The following is a 26,207-nucleotide window of genomic DNA, read 5'->3' as shown; positions in this document are numbered from 1 at the left end:
GGGCCCCGCTGGGCGGCCAGGAGCAGCGCCCGGGGCCCGGCGCCGCGGGGCGTGAGGGGAGGGCTGGCCCGCCGCCATCTTGCCCCGCCGCCGCGCCCCGCGCCGCCCGCCGCCTCCGCCGCGCCCCTCCCCCCGCGCCGAGGGGGCACTCACGCTCTCCGTCGCGCCGCTCCGTCCCGCCCGCGCGCGTCCCGCCGCGGTGATGTCATCGCATCCCGCCGCCTGCGCCCGTCCGCCCGCCGCCGCGCGCCGCGCCCTCCCCCCCCCCCCCTTTCGCAGCCGGCAGCCGCGCATGCGCCGCTCGCACCGGTGAAGGCATTGCCCTCACCTTGCCCACCCGCGGCGCGCTGCGGCCGCCGCCCGTGCAGCACCTGCCGCTCCGCCTGCCGCCGGGGGGCGCTGCCGAGCCCTGAGGCGCGTTGCGTGGCGCGGCGCCCCGTTCCTCGCGGGGAAAGACCGGGCGGCTCCGTGCCGCCTCGGAACGGGAGCGGGGAGCGTTCCTCGTCCTTCGGGCACCGACAGCTGGGCGCCAGGGGTAGAAAAATAGGTCTGCCGCGTCTGCAGAGCCCGGAATGCCGCAGGGCGATCTGTGCCGGGGCTTGTGACAGAAACACACTCTTCTCCCGGGGAGAAGCGTCAAACCCGTCGGCAGCCCCAGGCAATTAACCGCTATCGGTGATTAATCGGACCTGCGCGGGCGCACTGCCGGGCACGTTTTCAGCTCTCCCGAGCGGCAGACGAAGCCCCGCTCGTTTTGCAGCCCGTGTTCCCCCCACGTGCTCCGTTCAGCCGTACCGCCCGCTCACACAGCACCGCTCGGCAGCGCTGTTCGGGAGCCCCGTCCCGCACGGCACAGCTCTGCTGCAGCGAGACGCTCCATTCCAGCCACGGACGGCTGGAATCCCCCGGACTGCCGGCACGGCACGACGGGAGCGCCGGACACGAGGGGGAGCACGCGGTCCTCCCGGCCCGAGCCGCGCGCAGGCGGCGTTGCGGACCCCCGCCGCGCCCCTTTCCCATTCCCTTTTCCTTTCCCTTTCCCTTTCCCCGCCCCTCGGCGCGCTCCCCTCCTCGGCGGCGCGATGCGGCGGCGGCCGCTGCTGGCGCTGGGCCTGGCCGCGGTCCTGGCGACGCTGCGCGCGGCGTCCGGGCAGCACCGAGCCGATTACGACCGGGAGGCGTTGCTCGGAGGGCAGGTGAGCGGCGGGGCCGGGGGTCGAACCGAGCGATTCGGGAGGCGGTTTTGATGCTCGGTTCCTCTCCCGCAGGAGGAGGCGGAGGAGTACGCGCGGCTCAGCCCGGAAGAGCAGCAGCGGCGGCTGAAGGCCATCGTGCGGAGGATCGACGCGGATAACGACGGCCTGCTCAGCAAGGGTAACGGCGGGGCGAGCGGGCGGGTCCGGGCTTTGTGCGCATCCCGGGGCCTGCGAGCGGCGGCTCCTCCGGGGACCTTCCGCTAAAAAGAACATCCCGAGAGAAACGGCGTGCCGGAACGTGCCGCAAATGGCAGAACGTGTGGCTTTTGTGCACGGCACGACTCCGCACCGAGAGTCGGATCCGAGCCCAGAGCCGCGCTGTGACACCGCGGTGACACGGGGCGGCAAACCGCCTTGCTGGGGGGAGAAGCTGTGGCGTGAGACGAGGGCAGCATCGCGCAGATGCCTTCCGAAAGGTGACCTGCAGCTGCTGGTCTCCGGGCACGCACAGCAGGAAGGGCTTTGATACTGTGCAGTGTATCAGTGCCATCGGTGCGCTGCCCTGATAAAACGCATCGCATCTGGTGCTGAGTCTGGAAGGTGCTGAGACTGGAAGGAGAGGTCCTTGAGAGCAGCCCTGTGGAGAAGGACCTGGGGGTCTTGGTAGACGAAAAACTGAACATGAGCCAGCAGTGTGCCCTTGTGTCTCGGAAGGCAATGGGATCCTGGGCTCCATCAAAAGAGGGATGGCCAGCAGGGACAGAGAGATGATTTTGTTCCCCTCTACTCTGCTCTTGTGAGGCCCCATCTGCAGTACTGCATCCAAGTGTGGAGCCCCCAGTACAAGAAAGACAGGGAGCTGTTGGAGAGGGTCCAGAGGAGGGCCACGAAGATGATCAGGGGACTGGAGCACCTCCCCTATGAGGACAGGCTGAGGGAGCTGGGCTTGTTCAGCCTGGAGAAAAAAAGGCTGCGGGGTGACCTCATTGCAGCCTTCAGTACCTAAAGGGAGCCTACAAAGAGGAGGGGAATCAACTCTTTGAAAGGGTGAGTGACAGCAGGACGAGGGGAAATGGTTTTAAGCTGAGGGAAGGGAGATTTAGGTTGGACATCAGGGGGAAATTCTTTACGGAGAGAGCGGTGAGGTGCTGGAACAGCTGCCCAGGGAGGTTGTGGATGCCCCGTCCCTGGAGGTGTTCGAGGCCAGATTGGATGGGGCCCTGGGCAGCCTGGTCCAGCATTAGGTGGAATGGTTGGTGGCCCTGCGTGTGGCAGGGGGGTTGAAGATTCGTGATCCTTGAGGTCCCTTCCAACCCTGGCCATTCTGTGATTCTGTGAGTCTGATGAAAACTTGCTTTCCCTTCCCGAAGTCCCAGTGGAATGCCTTTTTACACCGAGAAGCATAAGGGGATGGAGCTTTCCCAGCTGTTCTTTCTTAGCGTACAACTTGAGATCTTTCTGCTTATCACCGCACTTCATTTGCAGGCAGACAGAGGTGTGAGCCCAGGAGCTGGACCTGATGATCCTTATGGGTCCCTTCCAACGCAGGGTATTCCATGATTCTGTAGGCAGCAGTATGTCTGATGAACGGCACTGGACTCAGTGCTCAAAGCTGGGAAATAACCACCTACCCTATAAGTAATGCCACCGTCTGTGATAAATTGCTTTGCAGTTTCTCCATTGTAGGCAGCGGTGGTTTTGTGCACTTGGCATCCATTCCTCCCCGTGTTTAATCAATTCAGACAATCTTTGACAAAGTTGTTTCCTTTGGTACCACGCATTTAGGATGTAGAATATAGTTGCAGAATCTCTTGTTGCTGTTCGAAGATGCTTAAATAAACCTAAATAAAGATGTATTGGCATTCCAACTGAGGAGGATACAGTAATACATTCCAGCCATCCCCTTCTGGGCACCTGAAAATAGCTGCTTGAGACCAAGAAAATACTTTCTTCCAATCTTCATACAATCAAGAACTTTAATGTATTTGTGTGAAACTATCTGCTAAGCTTACTTTGTTTTAGCCACGTTTCTATTAAATCAAGTAGCTTCAAAGCATTCCCAAGATATGTAAGGTTTGATTCCAGCTCCTAGTAAAAGAAAAATCCTTGTTAATATTTTTGGGTCAAGCTGACCTAACTCCAGCAGCCACCAAAAGGGTCAGGATTGTGTTGTTCAGGCCCAGTGAGCCTGAAGTCAGGGCACTGACTCGGTTGAAAACAAAGAACCTTCCTTATAGGATAAGTTTTAGTGATGTAGTTGGCTGTGCACTCACAATCATTTCTTGCTGCCACTTCCCATGTGTGTCAGATGGGTGCATCAAACTTCCTCTGGCAGCACCAGCGTGATCCAGTGTGAAGTAACCATGTCACTGTCCTCTGTGGGTATCAGTAGGGAAACAGTCCTGCAGTCAGAAGAAGCTGAAAGGGGTAGCTGTCACCTGTTCTCTCACTCAGTGAACTCAAAAAAAAGCCACAGCCCAGAGGAATCAGGTTGTTTTGCTTTCGCCAGCCTCTTGCCTTGCATCTGAACTGTATTCCAGAGCAGATAGACCTGTGTTATCTTTGCAGGTTTTGTAAGATAAGTTATTCTGATTTTTTGTTCATTCTAATGATTTTTGACAGATGAGCTGAGCTCCTGGATACAGCAGTCATTTAAACACTACGTTACACAAGAAGCTAAGCAACACTTCCACGACTATGACAAAAATGGTGATGGATTGGTGTCTTGGAAGGAGTACAACTTACAAATGTATGATCGTGTAATTGATTTTGATGAGAATACTGTCCTGGAGGATCAAGAAGAAGAATCATTTCGACAGGTAAAATGTTTCAACATCAGTTTCTGAAAGCTGCTGGCAAAAGGAAACAATATTTGTTTATTGTGATGGAACAAGATGGGTAGAGGAACCGTAGCAGCTGGCACATGTTTTAACACTTTCATTTATCTGAGGTAGGGGAGTAATTAAAGGAAAGTAATGGAGTATTAAACCTGCTACCAACAGAACACAGAACGAAATCATGGCTCATGAATATATTCTGCCAGCTGAGCGGAGTATCAGCCTACACAGAGCAGAGGCACCAGCAAACTGCTTAAAACAGGATGGCAACCTGTTAAATGAGGTCTGTAGCCTAACCAGTGTCCCCTATAGCTTGTTAGAGTCAAAGGGAGCCTTGTACTCCCTCACCCCCTCACTGCACTCTATTATCCACTGTCATTCATTTCCAAAGCGCGTACTCTGGGGTATTTATACTGCATATGCTTTTCAGCTTTTCTGTCTGCTAGAGAGCCAGAGAGAAAGCAATAGCAATTTGGGCCTTCTGATCAATCAAAATGCAACCCTGGTAGATAAAACTGGTGAATAAGCAATAGAAGTTACAGATTAAACTCATATATGCAAATTAATACTTAAGAATGAACAGGAAAGTCGCAAAAGAGGGAAGATTCACTAAGAGTCTTCTGTAGCAAAACTTGTTTAAGTTGCTTTTGTAAGTACGTCTGTATGTTTCCCCAAAGAGAATGAGTGAGTCTGTAGGCTAGCCTGGCCTGAGTTTTTGGGACTACTTTTACTAAAGCAGTAGTCATGCATATACTGTTGACAGAAGTGAAGTTGAAATAGACAGGAAGCAACAGATTTTATACAGTGAAAGCAAACTGTAAAGCTTTGGAGGTCGCTTAATCACATAGCTTTAAAATAAAACAAGATTTTGAATGGAACTTCCCATCAAAATATTGACCCTGTGTTTGAAATGTTGCCATCATACTATGCTGAGATAGAAGTCCTGGTTACTTACTTATGCTGTATTTCGTGGCGATTGCTGGCAAGGTTTTCCTGCTTGCTGACTTCTTCTACTGATAGTGGCAAAAGCAAAATCATCAGCATTGCACCTGCATTGTGTATCAGCTGTCTTTGCCTGTACTTTTGAAAATTAGAGATTCTGCTGCAGTTACAATGGAAAATTAGACAATTCCTGATTTAGAGCTGACATCAGGTAAAATAAACATATGAATTCACCAGAAGGTGGCAGACTTGTTTGTCACTTCTCAAAAAAGCCCTGGAAACAGACTTTTTCCATCAGTAGTTCAAGTTGATTTTGAAGCTTTTAAAGTGCAAGCTTAACATCATCTCCCAGGGAAACTCTTAAAGCTGGCTCTAGCCCAATTCACCATACCAGGAAGCCCCATGCTCTTTCTTAGCCTACAGCCTGGCTCAAAACAACAATTTCTTGACATAACTCCATGCCCTCAGTGCCCTGCAAAGGGTTTAAACCTTTAGGAAAAGCACTAGTCAAGGTACGTTTACTAAAGCAAGCCTATTAAGTGGTCATCTGGGGAGACATAAAGTTCCCAAGTTGAAATGGTGCCTTCCTACTGTCATTGTCAGTGATGGAGTGGAACGACTGACCATTGTATTCCTTTGAAATTCATGTTTGAAAGTCACTTTGTCTCTGATTTTTGTCAGTATGCCCTTGTTTATGTTTGGCCCTTCTCTTCATCACATGATTTCTTTGACCATTAGTCAGGTGTCTGGTGGATTTTGATTTTGATGGTCTTAGCTGTGGTAATGGCCTTCGATAATTACCCAACTATATATGGTTTTTTTGGATGCCTGTTTCAAATAGCCACAGTCATCACAACTCTCAGCTATGAAGAATATTAACCCACTTTTCTGTTTATAGGATGTGGGTGTTCTGGAGGCCAGCAGGTTGCCTGTGAGCCAGCAGTGTGCCATTGTGGCCGAGAAGGCCAATGGGATCATAGGGTCCTTTAAAAAGAGCGTGGCCAGCAGGTCGAGGGAGGTGATCCTCCCCTCTTTTCTGCCCAAGTGAGGCCACGTCTGGAGCCCCATGTCCAGTTCTGGGCTTCCCAGTTGAAGGCAGGCAGAGAAGTGCTGGAGGATGTCCAATGGAGAGCCACAAGGATGGCTGGGGGCTTGGAACATCTCCCTTGGGAGGAAAGGCTGAGGAGTTCAGCCCAACAAAGAAAGAGCTAGGGGGCGTTTTATCAGTGCTCCATGGGCAGGAGTCAAGCAGATGGGGTGAGGCTCTTTTTAGTGGTGCCCAGCAACAGGAGAAGGGACAAAGGCACGAATTGGAACACAGGGAGTTCCATACAATTGTAAGAAAGATATTCTGTACTTTCAGAGTGACAGAGCACTGGCACAGGCTGCCCAGAGGTGGTGGACTCCCCTTCTCTGGAGAAATTCAAAACCCACACGGATGCTTTCCTTTGGAACCCATTGTAGGGAACCTGCTTTAGCAGGGATTGGCCTGGACAATCTCCAGAGGTCCCTTCCAACCCTTACAATTCTGTGATTCTATTCTATATATTAACTCTCGGCTAATGTCAGCTTTTCTTTAAAAATTCAGTTAATTATTATGCAGACTAGGTATGCTCTTCCACTTTGTTAAATCTGCTCTTTATGAATCACATTAGCCTCACTGTGAGGAACAAAAAAAAAAAAGTCAATAAATAGGATGGAAACTAAAAAGTGTGACTTAAAATGGTTACTTTGAAAGTACTTGTGATCTGCAGCTTGGTGACCACTGCCTTATCCCTTATCCAGAAAGTGACACTGGGAGCACAGTACACTTGCTCAAGAGATTCCAACATTTTCACAGCTCGCAACACACACATTTTGACCAGGGATTTATTATCACTGATTTGGGTCTTTATTTTGTCTGAAGAGAGTGTATGGAACGGAACAAGCAAAAAGAAGGAAGTCTTTGCACATTTAGAGTACAGAAAAAGGAGGTGTGAGGCATTCAGAAATAGTAATTTGCCTGTTTATGGTGGGTAGTGTTTCTTTTTAGAGGGTGTGCTAATATTTATAGTTACTAACTGTAGTTTTGAGAAGTATCTTTGCTTTGTAGTAAGTTGATGACATGGACAACAGTCTTGTGTTAAAGCAGTCTCTCTCATCCTTCTGCACTTAAAATGGCTTCAGAAAATTCAGTTTATATATATGCTGTTTCAAGAACCACGAACTGCCTTGATATAAATGAGATATAAATTCAGAAAGTTAAATGTCCTTAAATGCAAGTGTTAGAATTTGTGATGGTTGCTGTAACATCATTGTACTCCACTAGGTTAGTTTGGGAAGTGGTGACTTGAAGAAGAGGAAACATATAAAGGCAAGGTCTTCTCATTATCTCTCTTTAATGTTCTGGGAGCCTTGGCTGAGCGCGTTTCAAATGTCTCAAACTGCAAAGAAAAAGATCTTACTAAATTCTTAAAACAGAACCCCCTCAATTAAAAGTGCAGTTCTCACTGCTTTGGATACGCTCTTTTTAGTGAAATTTAACATCATTGTAATACAAAGTAGGTAATGTGAAACAATTAATATTCTGATGAGTTTACAGACAGCTACGATAATGTTTTTCCTTTTCATTAAGCACTCTAACTAAATCTCTTTTCTAAGCTTCATTTAAAGGAGAAAAAGCGTTTTGAAAAAGCTAATAGGGACGATGATCCTGATCTAAATGTGGATGAATTTATCGCTTTTGAGCATCCTGAAGAAGTGGAGTATATGATGGTAAGATGTAGAAGGAAATCTTTATTCCCTGCATGTTTAGAGGCAATGCCTTTCTGATGCCCCAGTACTACAGGAAGCTGCTTTTCAGCAGCTGTGCATATTGTTTTGCCAGACCAAATGAAAAATCAGGTGGATTCAGTGCTGGAGTTCAGCAGCAGCAGTTCAGCATTTCTCCTGAAAATCTATTTCAAGAACTGGTGCTGCACAACTGGCCCAAACTTTTGGAGTCAGTCTGACGTGGCCATCTCTAAAACTGCTAGGTTAGAAATAGATCAGTAAGATTTCAGCTTGAAGAAGTTTCAGGCCCAGGTCAGAGTTAAAAAGTAAAGTTAGAGGAGCTTAAAATAAACCTTTTTTTGGTGCAGGAAAAGTGCAGGTGCTGGACATTCATACCTTGCTTAGAGGGAAACAGTGCACTTGGGCACTGATCGCACATTTCATCACTGTTGCGACTGCTGGTGTCATTCCAGCCCATACCCACAGCTGACCCCAGTTAGAAGCACGTTGATGCTTTGCTGCTCCTTCAGTTCTGCCTGTCCCATGCTGCACAGCTTCAGGCCAGGAGGAGCTCCGTGCAAACACAGCTTCAGTTTGTGTTGGCACAACCCTTGATTGTGAGCAAACAAAAGCAACTACAAGAGCAGGCATGCTGACCTCACTGGGATACAAAGCACTAAGAGAATAAACATTTTTTCCAACATCTTCAAACATTTCAGTACTGCAAAAAACCAAATTGAAGGAAAAAAAGAAAAGAGAAATGAGATAATACAGATTTGTGCAAATTAATGGTTTTAGTTTCTGGAATTGTTTTGAATTGTGTTGAAGGATTCCAATTCAATGTACATCCTGCACGCTTAACATCCTAACTAAGAACGGACCTGTTTTGTTGCACAGGACCAATTACTTGCACTGGTCTGTGTAGAACAGAGAAGCAGATTCAAAATGACTGCCTCTTTAGTTTAAAGGCATCATTATAGCTCTAAAATGATTGATTGCTTTTTCTCTTGATTGCAAGACTGATCAATTGGTGCTTTGCTTTTTGTCTGTATGTACGCAAAAGGACTTTGTCACTGAGGAGGCTTTAGAAGAACATGATAAAGATGGTGATGGATTTGTGAGCCTGGAAGAATTCCTTGGTGATTACAGAAGAGACCCAAGTAAGGAAAAGGGGTGGGGTTGAACAAAAGCTTTTGGCATGGGATGAATTGTATGCATCTTTGTTTCCAGCTGTTAGTACCTCCACCTACAGGCTCTGAGTTACATTACCCCCTCTTTCAGAGTAACTCAATTTCCTGTACTGTGCATAGTCAGGAATTATTTTAGTCTATTTTGTGAGTATTTGGCAGAAGTTTGTTTGCAGCCCATTGTTTCCTCGTAGGTTACTTCTTTTCTCAAAGACTTAAGCATAAAATCCTTATCACTAGGTAGGTAACTAAAATAAACTGCAGTTCTGCTAACTGAATGCATCTGGGGAGCCAGCTGGCATGAATGTAAGGTTAGCTGTTTCTGGTCTGGAGTTTATCACTGCTTTTCTCTAGGTGTACTGTTAATAGATAAATATTTATATTCTGTCTTTGACTTCAGACAAGATATGTCAAAAACCTCCTCTGGTTTCAAAAAGATGAGCAATTAGATGGGGAAAGATGCATGGACCTTCAGAGTCCTAATTCTGAACTGATGGTTTTCCTGTGTTATTTTTGTTTGTTTATTTGGGTTGGTTGGTTGTCTTTTTAATCTTTTTCATGCTCTGACTTGAAAAAAACTTTTCCAAGCCTGTCTGTCTAAAATTGTTAGATAGGAGTGAAATCAATGCTTGGGTCCTTGCAGTTACAGAGAAGATACGATCACATTGCCATTATTATTTTTAAATCAAGGCTTCAGACCCAGCTGAAGCTGTAGCAACTCGTTCAGCTTTCCTCCAGGTGAGCACCTCTTCTGCAGGCAGTGCTCCTTGCCTGCCTGTCCTATCAGCTAACTTTGATTTTGTGGTGTTTAGGAGTATTTGTCCACAGTGTTCATCAGTGATGAATGCTCAGTTTGATGAACGGCTTCTTAATTTCTTGGAAGAGTTTGAGACAAGTTTAAAACAATTGGCTAGGTTTCAGGATGCAGTGTAAGCTCATGGGGTAAATATGAAACAGGAATACAAATAAATAAATACAAATAAAGAAAAGCAGTAATTCAAACTGTTTTGAATACATTCCAAGTATTTTAGGAAAAAAAACAAAAAACAAAAAGTGAACTATTTTGAAAGCCTGCACTGTTGTCCCAGGTCTATTGAGCCTGCACTAATTAAGAGCTTTGCCTCTTTGCTGGCTGTCACAGATGAAAAAGCAGATGTAAAAGCAGGGGACCAGAATGTTATCAAAAACTTGGTATAGCCATACAAGTTTTGTAATCATATACACTGCACAACACCAGTTCTCTACCTGTTTTGGGGACACTTGTTGATTTAAAGCTTTTCCCTACTTTCCTCCATCTGTTGAGTGCTGAGATGACCAATGTGCTGCCCATAGTGTTGTCGTGTGATGCTATTCACATGGCATTTGTGATTGCTCTGCAATAAGAGAGTAATCTTAACCCAATCAAAGTAAATCATGTAAATAATGTTTCTCCATCATCCACTTTCACTTTTTCCTATTGACTTGTTGGATTTCCCACTAAGTAGGAGACAATCAATTTAGCAGCAGGCTCTCTATGTAGTATGCTTTCTCTGCTCTCAATTTGGGTGACTATGGAGATGCTAGACAGCTCAGCTGATGTAACTATGACTTTAATGTCCCTGATATAGGCTGGTTCAGCTGTAGTTTTATTGTCTTAATGTTACTTTAGCTTTAAATGATGAATCTGTTGGGGAGAGATTATGTGTAGGCAGATGCATTTCTTACATATTTATTAAATATACTGGGACTGGTCTGTAAGGCTTGTCTTTGTTTAGTGAAGTCACATCTATGTTATGTTTTATGAGACTAAATTCACTTGATCTGCCTAGTAGAAGAGGTGAACACGCTGATTTTGAGGAAAATAGTGGATTTAAACTTAACAAATGTCTCTCACTAGCTGCCAAGGAAGATCCAGAATGGATACTTGTTGAGAAGGATCGATTTGTGAATGACTATGACAAGGATAACGATGGGAAACTCAACCCTCAAGAGCTGTTATCCTGGATAGTACCCAATAACCAGGGTATTGCACAAGAGGAGGTATGCATTTGGACTGGTTTAATAATTGCTGCTTGGAAGTTATTTAGTGCATAGTATTCTGAAGGTATCACGAGGTGATGGTACATCAAAGTGATGGATAAATTCAAATTTACAGTACCTTAGTAGTTGAGAAAGAATGCTTGGTAGATCTTTGCATAGATTCTTTTAACCTGATTTTCCAGTTTGGCAAAGAGTGTTGGTCCCTGAACTGGATAAGGCAAATGTGAAGTTCCTATCGATTGTATGATGTTTGTAAATTAACAAATTTACAAATTCTACGTGTTTAAATAGTTTACCTGGTTTGACTTAAGAACTCAGCATTTAAAACAGTCGTTTTGAAGTTAGCAGAGGTAAAACTAATGAAGTACACAAAGAAAAGAAGCTGTTACATGCAGCATAATTTTGAAAACAAAAATTGATCATTCTTCTAACTTGTTAAATTGCCATAATTAGTACAAAAGTTGTATAAAAGCTTGTATTTATATAAGAAAATAGAAGTATTGTATGTTTCAAGAGGCTGAAATGCAAACTTTCATAATGATAATTTAAAGAGTTTAATCAGCAGTAGAACACCATAATAGGTTTAAGTGGATTCTCATTTTAATCATCTGTTTTGCTTGTAGCAGGCAGTAGAAGCACTGAGTGTTCCCAGGCAGCCTCTTTTAGTGAATAGACTTCATAGTTACTGACTGCAGTAGAGGGGGTGTCTGCCCTTCTGCTACAAACTTTGTATCTTAATTTGTGCTGGTCCGTTTCCTTTGCACGGAAAGATTTTGGTGTTCTAAATGGCAGAAACAACAATCAGGTCCTCCTGTACCTCCAAAATCACTCTTAGAGTCAGGAGGTGCTTTGTATTGAACAGCATGGCTCACCTTCTGGGTTGGGACATGTTCATTTACTGATGTCCCACCTCCTTCTATTTTAGTTCTGCTGATGACAGAAAACCAACTTAGCAGGCAGCGCTGGCTGCTCACGTACCTCGCTTTGCAGGAAGCTACACTATGAAACTGCACAAGCACTATTTTTGTCAGTGTGGATCTGTAAGCTTTTGTGCTGACTTGTTTCGGCATCTGACTCTTGAGGGGGACTGCAAGGAAGGCTGTCACATATGAGTATCTCACAGAATCACCAAGGTTGGAAAAGACCTTCAAGATCATCCAGTCCAACCATCCACCCATCACCAATAGCTCTCACTACACCATGTCCCTCAATGCAAAATCCAGTCGTTCCTTGAACACCTCCAGGGTTGGTGACTCCACCACCTCCCTGTGCAGCCCATTGCAGTGCCTGACCACTCTTTCAGAGAAGTAGTATCTCCTAACATCCAGCCTAAATCTCCCCTGGTGCAGCTTGAAGCCATTCCCTCTAGTTCTATCACCAGTGACACGAGAGAAGAAGCTGACCCCCAGCTCACTACAACCTCCCTTCAGGTAGTTATGGAGAGCAGTAAGGTCTCTCCTGCCTTGTTTGATTGTTTCTCTAATGTGCTGTTTTTTTTCTTCAGTTAATGTAAGGGCTAACAAAGTCACCTATCCTAAACAGAAGGAAGTGTTGTCTTTAGCCATAAACTGCTGGTTATCACAGAATCACAGAATGGCCAGGGTTGGAAGGGACCTCAAGGATCACGAATCTCCAACCCCTGCCACATGTAGGGCCACCAACCTTCCCACCTAATGCTAGACCAGGCTGCCCAGGGCCCCATCCAATCTGGCCTTGAACATTTCCAGGGACGGGGCATCCACAGCCTCTCTGGGCAGCTGTTCCAACACCTCACCACTCTCTCTGTAAAGAACTTCCCCCTGACGTCCAACCTAAATCTCCCTTCCCTCAGCTTAAAACCATTTCCCCTTGTCCTGCTGTCACTCACCCTTTCAAAGAGTTGATTCCCCTCCTGTTTGTAGGCTCCCTTTAGGTACTGAAAGGCTGCAATGAGGTCACTCTACAGCCTTCTTTTCTCCAGGCTGAACAAGCCCAGCTCCCTCAGCCTGTCCTCATAGGGGAGGTGCTCCAGTCCCCTGATCATCTTTGTGGCCCTCCTCTGGACCCTCTCCAACAGCTCCCTGTCTTTCTTGTACTGGGGGCTCCAGACCTGGACGCAGTGCTGCAGATGGGGCCTCACAAGAGCAGAGTAGAGGGGAACAATCACCTCCCTGTCCCTGCTGGCCACCCCTCTTTTGATGGAGCCCAGGATCCCATTTGCCTTCCAAGCCACAAGGGCACACTGCTGGCTCATGTTAAGTTTTTCATCTATCAAGACCCCCAGGTCCTTCTCCATTACCGTTTAGTTTTGGCATTTCAAACTGGCTTGAGAAATCAGCCAGTTTTCTGGCTAAATAACAGGAAAAATACAAACCTATATACTCTATTTCATAGAATTGCAGAATAGTTAGGTGGGAAGGGACCTCCATGGCTCCCCAGCCCCTTCTGCTGCAGGCTGCCTGCCCCCCAGCTCAGGCTGCCAGGGCCCATCCAAGGCCTTGGGCACCTGCAGGGATGGAGCAACCACAGCTGGAAGGACCCTGGCTGTGTTCAAGAAGTGTTCAGATGTTGTACTGAGGGACGTGGTTTAGAGGTGGACGGTTGGACTGGGTGATCTGGGAGGTTTTTTCCAACCTTGGTGATTCTGTGATTCTATATGGAGCCAAACTAATCAGAAAAAATAGAAATGGAAAGATTCTCTAAATGACTGTCTTTGTAGATATTTAGCAAATAAAACCAAAACCCATTTCAGACTAGGAATTCCTCCACTGCTCAGAACTAACAGGTGCCTTAGATCTGCTGGACTAGCTTGTTAGCTTTGAGCTATGAAATTCCTGTGAATATGATATAACTAAAATACTCTGCATTTCTTGTTTTACTGCTGAATTTCCCTCCTTCTATAATACAAAAGCAAGCAAAAAATTGAAAACTGTTTTAATGCGCAGTTTGGTTTGACATTATTGTGATTTCAAGTTTTGTTGGATTTTTTTTTCTCCCAAAAAGCAAGCTTTTTGCTTTCAGGAAGTGAGGGAAAGCTTCTTGCTATCCAAAGTTGATGTTTCTACATATGGATGGCATATCTCATCCGTTGTTGAAGGTATTAAACCTCTTTCATAGTAGACATCAAAGACTTTCCAGCTAAATATTAACCATAAATTACAGTTACAGAGCTGTTCTTGCAAGTCATAGGTACAGGAGATCTAGATGAAAACCTCTACCCTACTCTTTTTATTTTAAATATGTATGTACAGATGGTGGAGAAGCAAGTCTCCTTAGGATCAGGATATAAAAAACGGTGAGCACAGCAGACAGCACCAGAGCTGAAAGCAACAGTGCCTAGAGCTGAAACTGAGAGCTGAAAAAGAGGTGTATCTTGTCAGACACGGGGCAAAAGTGTGACTGAGACAGAACTGGCACACACCTGTGAAAGAGGATGCTCAGCAGATCCTAGCTGGGGTCCTGCACACCCAGCACTTCCTCCTGCAGCTGCCTACCTGTGGTTGAATGCCCAGGAGCTGTGTGACAGCTGTTCTCTAGCTGAACTTCTGGGCTCAGTGAATTGACAGCCAGGTTAGAGATTTCAGACTTTGCCACTGAATAAAAAGAGCAAAGGGAGACAAACTGAGGAAAGACAGGTTCTTTTCTGAATGTTAGATCGTGTCCAGCTTGTAAGAAATGAGTAGGTAGTGGCAAGGCTTTGACAAAGCCATTCCAAAAATGTATTCATAAATGCTCATATCTGTTAACTCAGTGTTCTGTTTATTTTAAGGCTCTTCACCTGATTGAAGAGATGGATCTGAACGACGATAAAAAGCTTTCTGAGGCAGAAATCCTTAAGAACCAGGATTTGTTTCTTAACAGCGAAGCCACCGATTATGGCAGGCAGCTTCACGATGAACGCTTCTACCACGAAGAACTTTAGATTATTTATTTTGTAATCTGTTTTTCTTCCCTTCCTTTCATTGGGAGCCTTTGTTAAATGCACTCACTTTTCAGCTTTGTTGGAAGTTTTACGCTGTAATTACAATAGAATAACATTTGTGTAAATACTTGGCGTACAAAATTAAATTGCCTTCCTGCAGGCTTCCCTAGGCCTCTTCCCACCTTCAAAATTAATCTTAAATACTTATTCCAAAATTACATAGCAATGGGAAAGAAATTAGTTAAGGTAGTACAGTAAATAGTACTGTGCAGGGCTGTGTGACTACACTTCAAATAAATGGGTAATCTAAATGGTTGTGAAGAAATTCAAAACAGAAGATGAGACTACTATTTTTTCTAATCAGTTTAATTAGGGAGGAGAGCAGAGAAGATAGAGGGAAGAAGTTTAGAGTGAGTATTAACTGTGTTTTATTTAATACGTTTGGAGAAACACTTAGGTTAAATGCCTCAATTGTTTAAGAGGTTTCTACTTAACGTTAAATGGTTCCTATAATGTGTTTTACTGTATTACAAGAAGAAAAACCTGCTATTTTTACATCTACAGACAATAATTGTTTTTACGTACAGTTCTACAACACTGGCAATACGATGGTATTTTACATTGTCAAGAACTTCTTCATTTGTTGGATTAAAACAAAAAAAATTCCACCTTTCTGTGTTTTGTGCATTTATTACATACTGTGGGTCACCTGCAGCAGCTCCTTGAAGTGTGAGCAATGTGCAGTGTACTGAATCATGGAGTGGCCTGGGTTGCAAAGGACCACAGTGCTCATCCAGTTCCAACCCCCTGCTGTGTGCAGGTCTCCAACCAGCAGCCCAGGCTGCCCAGAGCCACATCCAGCCTGGCCTCGAATGCCTGCAGGGATGGGGCATCCACAACCTCCTTGGGCAACCTGTTCCAGTGCCTCACCACCCTCTGGGTGAAAAACTTCCTCTTAAACTTGATTAGGGAATGATCAGCTCCTCCTAATTGATTTGGGAATGATGCCTGAACGCTGCTTGGAATACTGAGGGCAACTCCACTACACCATGTGAAGGCAGCATTGTGCATTCCCTGGCAGCGTTCATAGGTTTTTATACTAAAGGAATATTATCAGATCTAGATGCCAAAAAAACCCCTAAGTTTGTAGTTAGCATTTTCTGAACATGTTTGCAAAAGTAGCGTGGCGGTGGTTTGGTTTTTTTTTTTTCCCTTTAAATTTGGGATAGAGGGACATCTAAACCACTGAGACACTGCACAACAGTTGTAGTAATAATCTCAAAAAAATCAACTTCAGCTGAAATCCCCACCCTTGTCATTCATAAAAGTGAGTACCGTTCTGTTATGTGATTACTTGAAATAAGCCAGAAGTTTTATAGCATGACAGATTCGGTTTAGGAAAGCACATATGTTCACTTCTCATCCCCTAGGAAGTCACTGGAATTAGCTGAGTGCTCTGAACAGAGCCTAGCAGAATAGACTGGAATTTTGAGACAAGTCTAAACCAATTCAACTTCACACTCAATAACCAGCTTGAAAACTCAGCTCCCAAAGGGGGGAGATAAAGGGTGCCTCTATGGTTGGCTCCTGGTCACAGCTCGGAGTCATTTGTTGGGTTGCAATCACTTGCAAAATTGGGAATAGGAGGAAGTTGTAGCAAGATACCAGTAAAACACCAAAGACCACACAATTCATAGAGCTCACATCTCAGAATCTGTGCCAAACACCCAATTTAGTGCTCATTTCAGTCTTTCTGAAAGCAAGTCATGTTAGGTATTATTAGAGCTTAGCTCACTGTGTGCTGGGAAGAGAGCTGCAGCCTTCCCAAATTTGTAGCTCTTAATCTAATTTTATGGACATACAAAACCAGTCCTTCAAAAGGAGACAATGTAATTGTTAATAAACTGTGATGTGGATTCGGAGAAGCGCTAAGCTCAGCCCTTTAACACCGAACGTTTCAGTAATTCCTAGAATAAATTAATGCAGACTTCTTTTGATTTCTGATAATGGCTTCAAAATTGGACTTCTTTAAGAAAGAAAGCCTAATAGTGCTTCACAAACCGAAAGAGATTTGTGGCTTTTGATAATTTAATCTAGCACCTAGCTTGGCCAAAGCGAACATGCACCGCTTCTGTTCACCCAGCCAAAGCAGAAGCAATGGGAAAGCAGCTCCACTGTGCCTGGGGAGAAGCTTGTCCCTCACCCAGCACATCCCCCTGCCAGGTCTTACAGAAGGTTCTACACAGCGTTTTAGCTTTAGAAGTGATCACGTGAGCTCAATCATGGAGACAAAAGTGTGTTTCTCTTGTGCCATTGCTCCGGCAGGTGCAGCTGATGCTTTGTTTTGGAGAAGCCTCCACGTGGGGCATCCTGCAGGTGAGCAGACCTCCAAAAGGCACACTGAACTATCCCCTCCTCCTTACACATCTCTGTGCCTACTCCAGCAATGCATGGAGAAAGACAGAAAAAAAAAAGGGGGGGGGGGGATGACTCTTGTCTGCTTTCTTAGGGCCACAATATCAGCACTCTGTGTTTCTGCCTGTCTTGCCCGCTTTTCTCTTTTTCTCTCCAATCACAAACCTCACCAGACAAAACTGAGCTATTGTGGAAGCTGAGAGCAGTCAGCTGTGTTTCACTCCAGGATCCCCTTCTAAAGACTCAGAGCAGATCTGATCGAACTGCTGCACGACTTCTGCCAGCACAACTTCTAGGGGTCTGGTTCAGGCTGTGGTCAGATGGGATAGCTCCAAACAATGGACCAAAAGAAAAACACACACAAAACCACAAGAATTCAGTCCACAAAGCAGAATCTCTTATGCTGCATAAAAGCTACTTGCATGGATGTGTGCTGCAACCCCTCTGAATGCTGCTGGCGTGCAGGCATAAGGAAAGGCTTGCTCACAAAGAGTATTATTTTACTGGCCTATCTGATCTATGAAAGCAAAAATGAAGATACTGAGAAAACAATCCACAAGGAAGGCATTGCAAATAATTGTTTGGAGAAAGCTCGTCATGATCTTTTAAATTTTAACAACAGCAGAAAAACAAGAGGGAGCAGTGCTAAGTATTAGGCATAACCACTGACAGAGCTGACCTGTGATCCACCTGATCAGGATTTCTGGCACATTTCTAAGTGAGAAAATATACAGAAGATTTGCTAGACGTGCCAAAGGAGCCTTACCTAGTGCTTCTCATTATACTAAACAACTCAGTGTATTACGTATTATTTAGAGCCCCTAACACTTTCTGTTTACAAGGCACTTAGCACCAAGCATCTCCAGCAGATGCCGTGGTTACAGAGCACAACAAGTGCTTTGTTCTGCGTTCAACACAATGAAAAAGGAGCATCAGGTATAAAATTCCAACCAGTAAGCATATACTGGAGGCTTTCTTCTCCACAAATAGTGCTCATCCAATCTCCGTGTCCCTAAAAAGGATGATCAGATCACTCCAGCTTCCTAAATGTTAGGGATTCCCCCAGGAAAACATACTGACAGGACCAAAGCACAAGGAGTCACAGCCCTTCTCAGAGGCAGCACTCCAGCATCTCCCTGAGAGTGATCTGTGTATACCCACGTTGTGCTGGAATAAGTGCTGTGTGATGAAGGGCTTTTCAGCCAGACAGGCTCTGATTTGTCTTAACTGCAGACGTATCATCGTTGTGCTGAAAGATCCATTCTAGCAGGCTTTTCATTTTTTTAAGAGGATCTTTGTTTTCTGAAGCCTATGTAGCTTCTCGTTTCTCCATTACCACTCCTATCGCTCTCTAAATGAAAAGATGAGTAAGAAAGGCTCAAACCTCCATCCACCACAGCACAGAGGATCTCACTGGCTGCCACAGGACTTGGGCTCCGAGGCACCCAGCACTTCCATGCAGCTCAGGCCCTTTGGGTCAAGCTGAACTAAACACAACTAGCAAGCAGCTAACGTCTTGGATGGCCAAAATGCTTTTTTTTTTTTTTTTCTTTTTTTCCCCTTCACTGGATGCATATTTCATGAACTCCAACAGCAGCAAAGCTATCAACTTCAAAAGCTGTAATTTGGAAATAAGAAAGATGAGATTCCATCTTCGATAGACTGAGATAAAACATTCTTTAAAAGACTTTTTTCTAACACATCAAGTGCGCTGCCCTCAAAACGAGTTTTTTTCAGGCAATTATCACTTGTGAAAGAAACCTCTGCTCATTCCTCCTCAGTGCCCCTGCAGGGAATCCTTGCATTTCTCCATCTCCCTGAGTTATGAAGAAATTTTCCTGCCATTCACAACAATCAAAGAGGTTCCCAGCTCCGGCCCTGCACACTCTCTGTTCTGCCCTCTCCTGCCTGCATGCATTTCGATTTCCCTTTCTGTGTGTGTGTGATCCCTGCACCCTGCATTGCTTACCTTCAGGCCCTCAGGAAGTAGAAGTGCCAGTTCTACCTTCTAGCAGCCCGTCAGGACAAGTCACTAGCCAGGTGACCACAGAAAACTCCAGCCACACACTGCTGCAGGTCCTTGTGCACATCTCAGTGCCCCACTGGAGCTCAACAGAGCTGAGACTTCCTGCCCTAGGACTGCTGCTGGGGAGCAGTAGGAGAGCTGGCAGAGCTGGGCATCACCTAATTAGTTACAGCTGTTAGCCCAGGTATGCTCTTGGTGTTGGAAGGACACATTTTTGCATAGGTAACTAGAGTGGGAGCTTTTTCCTTTTACCTACTCCTTAAAAATATCAGCGAGTGTTTTAAGATACAGAATTCCTAACACATCCCAGGGAGGTGGACAGGGACAACTGGACTTGTAGGAAAGGTATTTTGCTGAGGGTTTCACGTAAGCATCAGACATGAGTGTTAATTACCTGCAGCTGCAGTGCAATAAAGCCTTTCCCTGATGTGGCTGCTTGCAGGTCTCTGTCTCAGTGCAGTGCTGGGTGTGGGCATGCTGGTGGTTCACAGATGCACTTGTTCTGCTTCACTTCAGGTCCTTCTGCTAATAAACTCTTACGTCTTTTACCACAAGTGTTTCTAGAGTTTGGATTTTACTTCTACATTTCACATATCCTGCTTATTCATAGCAGCATTTACATAAGGGAGGCAAATCTCTTTGAAAGGGTGAGTGACTGCAGGACAAGGGGAAATGGTTTTAAGCTGAGGGAAGGGAGATTTAGGTTGGACGTCAGGGGGAAATTCTTTACAGAGAGAGTGGTGAGGTGCTGGAACAGCTGCCCAGAGAGGCTGTGGATGCCCCGTCCATCCCTGGAGGTGTTCAAGGCCAGGTTGGATGGGGCCCTGGGCAGCCTGGCCTAGCATTAAGTGGGAAGGTTGGTGGCCCTGCGTGTGGCAGGGGGTTGGAGATTCATGATCCTTGAGGTCCCTTCCAACCCTGGCCATTCTGTGATCCTGTGAAATCAGAGCCCTTCTCCATATGCACACGTAGGTATCTCTACACATGTGCTCAGACACCTGCACAACTGCAACATCCTCACTTCAACCAGTCTTGAAAAGCATTCTCATTTGCAAAACAGAGTTTTGCAGCTCCAGTTCCCATGCACAAATATATGGGTCTCTGCCAGCCCCAGGAGGTGTGAGAGAAACGTGGCACGCACATCCATTTCTTTCATTTCTTTTGCTTTGTTATCCCGTGCGAGCCCATATCGTTACACGACGGTGTGACTCTGGTTTCCTCCCCAGTTTCTCTCTCTGCATGGTGCTGGCTTTCTTTGCGTTTTAATTGCTCTCTCTCCTCCCGCGGCTGATCAAAATCACATCGCTGAATTCTGCTTTCTTCTTTTTTTCTTTCTGCCAGCCGCTCACATGCACACATGGCACGGAGCAGACTGACATCACTTGACATCTCCGTGCTTCCTCATTTCAATATTAACTGTTTACCAGAAGAGAAACTGGTTTGGCGCGGGGTTGCTACGTTCACGCGTGCCTCTGTGTGTGAGCAAGAGCTTTTTTTTCCCCTCGCTGTCCCTTCACAGCTATAGGTCATTACACCGAGCTGCCTGAAACTGCCTGATGCTATTTTTCACCAGCGTGACTTTAGAAGAGACAGCTGTGTGGATGTGCTCCCCTTTCTGCCTTGGCTGGGGCATAAGAACAACTGCAAAGCCCGCTGCTGCTGCTGCCATCTGAGAGCCAACCTGCTGAAGGACCTTTGCCCTCCCCAGGCCGATAATAATGACACAGATGCAGTTTAAAGATGCATTTTGGGTAAGTGAGCGTTTCTGCCACGTTTCCTCTACTAAATACGTGCGTATTTAAAACATTTTGTTAATACAGCTTGGCTCTGACTACAGTTTCAAGCTGACTTTATCCTAATTCTGTGTTTTAAATTCAATTTATTAAAAAAAAAAAAAAGGAAATTTGTCTCCAAGCAAAAGCATTCAAGTGTGGGGTAGTAGGCCAGTGGAATCACTTGCACAGCATCAGCTAAGCCAGCAAGGTGCAAAGTGCTGCTGCTCACCCTCCTGGGGAGCCCACGGCTGCTGCTATGTGCCATAGGCATGCACAGAACTCCAGCAGCACGGGGCAAAGGACCAGCAGTGGAGCTTGAGAACTAAGCCTCAGTGCTCACAGCTGCTTCTGGAGTTAAGGAGAAAACCAGAAAAAAAGAACCCCAAAGACATAAACCCAAAACATTGCCAGGTTGGGTGAAGAGCACGTTCAGTAGTTCCTCCTGTCCAGGCAAACGTTTTTCCAGCACCTGGTATTGACTTAAGACACGAAGGCAGATGAAATCCTCCTGCCATTCTCCTGTCAAGCTAAGTAGAACTGGCCCTTCGCCGTGTGTTTGCTTTCCGTGCTTTCTTTCTATCCCCCTTTCCTGCAGGGTAAAACCCCTCCTGGTCTGCAGTAGCGGGGCAGATGGCTGTGGGCACTGCTTTCCTCCAGGCACCCCCAGCCCCAACTCGATCAGATTTAACCAGTTAAAAAAAAAAATTGTAATGAGGAAATACAAATGTTCCTTTTGATGTTAACCCAAACTGTGCCAGGGCACACCCACACAGGGCTCTCCCTTACTCTTCTTTATGCAGTTAACTAACTGCGTGCTCAGATGCACAAAGTATGGCACAACCACAGCCCCGTGCAACTGCAGGAAATTCAGCTTTTGCATTTCTCGACGTCCTTCCACAAAGTGCAATCTGACTTTTAGAACCAATACATTTGGTGTATTTACTTTCTAGGATCTTGGTCTTTAGCTGGAATAAATCAGGCACGTCCCATGGGCTCAGCAGGTGATTAATGCCACTCACCAATCTGGCCAGGCCAGTTCTTTGTGGCTCCTCTTCCCCAAGCTTCTCTCCTGGCCTTAGTCATGCTAGCATGAATGTCATCCTGGCTTGGCTTTGAAGCTACCATCTGCTTTAAAGGAAAGTATCTTTGTTTTTAATATTGTTTGGCTTGAACATAATACCGCCAAGCTTGATTAATCGGACTGAACTACATCTGGATATCATGTAGTTTTAGCTGTGCAATAATAAGTCTTTTAAAAAGAAAACTTAGAGGATATTGCACAATGTAGCAAAAGAGCACAGCTTGCCCCCAAAATCACAAGATCAGCAATTATTTTTTGCATTCATAACGTTCTGCTGTGCCCGTTAAAGGAACGGAAATATATTCTCTCAGTTTGCCTCAGCGAGCAACTATCTGCTTTGTTCACTATTGCTATGAACTGAGACAGCCCTCATGGTTTAAACCCAAGAACTGTTACATTGCAGCCATACCAGTCCTGATCTCCAAGACCTGTCTAAAGGCATCGCTGCACCCTTCCCCTGGAATTTAACATCTCTGCTCTTTCCATCAGAAGCTTTTGGCCAGGCAGGAGTTCCTTCAGTAGCTACTGCACTGTGAAATACTTACACAATCCCCTGCAACAACACATCTTCCTCAACCAGAACAGGAAGAACACCATCCATTCTGCTGCAAAGTCCCTCCACCTTCCTAGGCTGTGCTGTGCTTCAGGAATATGCAAACTCTTCCTCATAGCTCATCTCATTTTTATCCTTGCTTTTTGCCTATTAAATGTGGCAGTGCCAGGGCTATGCTAAAAGTTTCCTACTTCTGCTGTTTTTTTTAATTGTCTGTGTACCACAGCCTGGGCTAAAACCACTCTGCTTTTGGTTACTCTGTTTGGTTTGACACCTTCCACACACGCTGGTTTAATGGTTTAAAAGAGAGTTGCTTAAAGCCCCCACTAAGATGCAGTCCTTTGTAATAATTTCCTATCCTCAGACAATACTTTTCGGAAAATATTAATAAGAAGAAAAGACAAATCAGTTTTGATAGTAGGCAATTGCTCAAGGCATTAATATTCTTTCTGTCCCATTGTACGAATGCAAGAGATGTTACCTGTCTAATCACATCAGGTGGGCAGGTAAATTCCCTGCTAATGGGGAGCACGCCTCTGCTTCCACCTGAATTTCACATTAACAGGATTATATCAATAGGAGAGATCTGAGCAACATTCAATTTTTGTTATAACAACCCATTTACCCGAAGGGAAAATCTTTCCCCTTTTCTTTCTTGATCTCCTTCTATGTTCTTGTACTCATTTGATGCTCCACCAGAATTCCCACTCTTGCCTTTTCCTTCAATTTAGATTTTCTCTGCCACGCTGCTCCGCAGCAGCCTGGTGAGACATGGCCATTCCTGGCCATGAGGAACGGGCACTCAGCAGCATCACAGCATCACTCTGCCTGCAGAATTCTCTACCTACAAAACACTCAAGGCTATGATCAGATGCTGCAGCACTGGGAGCCACGTAGGTGCTTAAAACAAGCCTGATATAGGCAAAGATCTTTTAAAATCTTTCTTGTTTGGCTTTAGACTGTAGTCTGTGCTGGGTTTAAAGCAAAAATCTACCTCATACGTGAGGCTCTCACCTGCTGCCACAGATTTCTCACATAACATTATATGCCCAAACAGAAGTAATCAGTTTCATAAATAATTTTACTTCTTGTGAGCACTTACCCTATGAAATGACTATAAAAGATACATTATGTGTCACAGCAGGACTATTTTCTGGACTTACTCGACAACATACCCAAGAAATGCTATATCACTATTTCCCTATCACTATTTCCCCTTAGGATGCCTTTTTTAGACCAGGTGCTACCTTTCCTGCAGAGGCTGTTACACCCTGTGGAGCTGCTTTCTGAAATAGGTTTGGAGGAGGGACAGAGCCACCAAACGTTCTGTGCTGGCATCTCAGCTCCACAAGTGGGCTCCCCCAGCTTCCATTTGGATGGGAGTGGATTGTACTGGTTGTAGCTGTCTTTACAGACACGAGGCACACCAAAATAATTAATCTCACTGCACACTGTAAAGCAGGCAAGCTCCACCGTCAGTACATCCTGCAACTTTCTGCATTACAAAAGTGACTAGAGGCAGACTTATGGTCACATCCCTGTGCTGACAGCAGCCCTGCTTACAGCCAGCACAAGTCCATATTGGTGGATGTGAGCAGAAATGGGGAACAAAACGAGAACCAGCCTGGAGAAGTCAGACTGACTGGCCAGCTGAATGCCTGTGTTTGTTGTGAGGTCAGCTTCATCTCCATGGAAGGTGCTGCTCTATTCCCCTTCTATGTGTTATTTCTCCCTGTATTCCTCCATAGTTTCCACTGTGGCCAAGATGCTTTACTCACTGAGGCGACAAGAAGCACCCTGGGGAGGGGGGGTTGCAGTCTCAGAACAGTCACTGAAACCACAAGAAATCACAAGAAGAATACTTGCTTACTCGCGGCTGTGGAAATATTGATGTTCCAGGAAACGCTTTGAAGCAGAGCACAACAATTAAAATGAAACTCATATGAACTGATACTGATGGCGACGCAAACACATTCACAGCTTCTTCCACCTCCCACATTCCTGGTACACTACCTAGGGGCTGCACGAGGAGCCACTGACAGCACATTCAGGGCGGTTCATTTCCTTGGCGATGAGCTGGAGATGAAGGACTGTGGGATTATTTCTGCAGATTTTGCTTGTGTGCTCTGTCAGCTATGGCCCGAACGTGGTACACCAGGCTTGAGCATCTTTCTGCAAGGACAAAGGGTACCTGGGCAAGAGCTAAGTGCAGCACTAAGGCCTTGGAAGAGTTTCTAGAGTAGGTATGATGAATGGGTTGGTGGAAGGCTCATTTTAGATCAAGTAAGTTCAGTAATTTCTAATTAAAAACAATTAGACCTTTAATGGTTACACTTTATTATTTTTTTCTGATGATCGTGCTGCAACTGAATGCAGCATCTAGAAGGTTGGATGGTTTAAAATGGCTGATGGATGAAGTCACAATGATAATTTAGTTCATATTCTTACAGAGGTATGTCCACTTCGATTTGATCTCTCCTGCTCTGCAAAAGTGGTTTGGTTTGGACACAGGGAAATGGGGGGTTCTTATTTATGCTGACTTTAATTGTGGCACTGCTATGTGTTATAGATACAGAAAAGGTGACTCAGACTCTTTTCACTCTCATTTACTTAGATATGTCTGATGAACACAACAGAGATCTAAAAGTATTTGTCGCACATGCCTTGAAACAGAGGCTGCAGATTGGAGCAGCACTTCAAGCAGAGATCAAAGCAGGAGCCCTCAGGTTTGCCAAAGTAGGCAGCAGAGGTGAACAGCATGTCCAAATCCTCCTCTCTGCCAGGACTGGGTGGTTCATTACCCATCCCATCCCTCCCTTGAGACATGCACTGCCCACTATGCACTGAGCAGCTGCACCACGTGTCTCCAAAATTTACACTCCCTGACCAGGGACACTGATCCTGTCTTCCTTTGCAGGCATGAATTTCAATCCACTTCTGATTATTGCATACTTGTATGGAAGGCAAATTAGGCTGCTTCATAAAGAGATTGTTTTTTGATATTCGTCAGCTCCTCTGAGCTCAAAAAGAGCTCCATATTTTGCTTTCATGCCATACTGCAGCAAGGTAGATTCTGGCTGGCAGATGGCACATTAAGCACTTGTTTAATCTCCTGTTTAATCTAGGTTTTATAATAAAACATTTCTCAGCAACCACAGTTCAGTAACTTACAAAGTTCCCCATGTTGTTCAGTAGGAATGTGGGGGTTTGAGGTGACAGCTCAGGTCATAGCTCTGTGCTGAGGGCATCAAGGACAAGAAAAGAGGAAAAAAAAAGATACTGAAAATGTGCATCCAGATCCCAACAGCATCTCAGTTCCCTAAAGAATTGCTCCTTTATTAAAAATGGAGTTCAGTACCTCTTCAACAGGGTGAGGAAATGTCCCTGCACATGACTAAGGAATTGAAGAGTCTCCTGGCTCTTTTGGTGCAAGTTCATTTTGCTTGAGATGGAAACCAGCAGTTGAGATGGAAACAGCAATGTAAGTCTTCAGCATTAGGTAGAAGCCAAGCAGCAAGGGGATC

General features: G+C 45.5%; 3 protein-coding genes and 1 long non-coding RNA gene across 7 annotated transcripts in view; 2 read left to right on the top strand and 2 right to left on the bottom strand.

Moving 5' to 3' along the window:
• SCAPER (S-phase cyclin A associated protein in the ER) overlaps nucleotides 1-425 on the bottom strand; it is a 144,117-nt gene extending 143,692 nt beyond the window's left edge. Inside the window, exon 1 of one of the 2 annotated variants that reach the window (XM_090148678.1) lies at nucleotides 329-425. Coding sequence is in view for 1 of the 2 variants with exons in the window: in XM_031616350.2 (XP_031472210.2) it covers nucleotides 154-209 (56 nt within the window). In the remaining variant the exon portion in view is untranslated. Of the gene's footprint in view, nucleotides 1-153; nucleotides 257-328 lie in introns of those variants that run through there. The other variant, XM_031616350.2, reaches the window with a different exon arrangement.
• A 200-nt stretch (nucleotides 426-625) lies between these two features.
• On the top strand, nucleotides 626-15,501 carry RCN2 (reticulocalbin 2). 2 transcript variants are annotated; one of them, XM_031616357.2, is made up of 7 exons: nucleotides 626-1,196; nucleotides 1,269-1,374; nucleotides 3,819-4,015; nucleotides 7,628-7,729; nucleotides 8,790-8,886; nucleotides 10,790-10,932; nucleotides 14,681-15,501. In XM_031616357.2, exons 1-7 carry the CDS (start codon nucleotides 1,083-1,085, stop codon nucleotides 14,831-14,833), a joined length of 912 nt encoding a protein of 303 aa, XP_031472217.1. In that variant the 5' UTR covers nucleotides 626-1,082; the 3' UTR covers nucleotides 14,834-15,501. The 2 variants fall into 2 exon arrangements, with proteins under 2 accessions (XP_031472217.1, XP_031472216.1); XM_031616356.2 differs by having other exon boundaries at nucleotides 7,616-7,729.
• On the bottom strand, nucleotides 7,337-8,211 carry LOC116244578 (uncharacterized). The gene is made up of 2 exons (XR_004170220.2): nucleotides 8,123-8,211; nucleotides 7,337-7,398 (listed from the first exon to the last, which is right to left on the bottom strand). It is a non-coding gene; the product is annotated as an uncharacterized LOC116244578 (long non-coding RNA).
• A 5,195-nt stretch (nucleotides 15,502-20,696) lies between the features above and the next one.
• PSTPIP1 (proline-serine-threonine phosphatase interacting protein 1) overlaps nucleotides 20,697-26,207 on the top strand; it is a 46,500-nt gene continuing 40,989 nt past the window's right edge. For both annotated transcript variants that reach the window (XM_031616348.2, XM_090148677.1), the window contains exon 1: nucleotides 20,697-21,025. In XM_031616348.2, the coding sequence (XP_031472208.1) occupies nucleotides 20,993-21,025 (33 nt within the window). In that variant the 5' untranslated portion in view covers nucleotides 20,697-20,992. The remainder of the gene's footprint in view (nucleotides 21,026-26,207) is intronic.

The sequence above is a fragment of the Phasianus colchicus genome, chromosome 12 (genome assembly GCF_987193195.1).
Source record: "Phasianus colchicus chromosome 12, bPhaCol1.hap1.1, whole genome shotgun sequence".
Lineage (NCBI taxonomy): Eukaryota > Metazoa > Chordata > Aves > Galliformes > Phasianidae > Phasianus > Phasianus colchicus.
The sequence above is the reverse complement of the archived record's forward strand: the minus strand, read 5'-3'. Positions and strand labels throughout refer to the sequence as shown.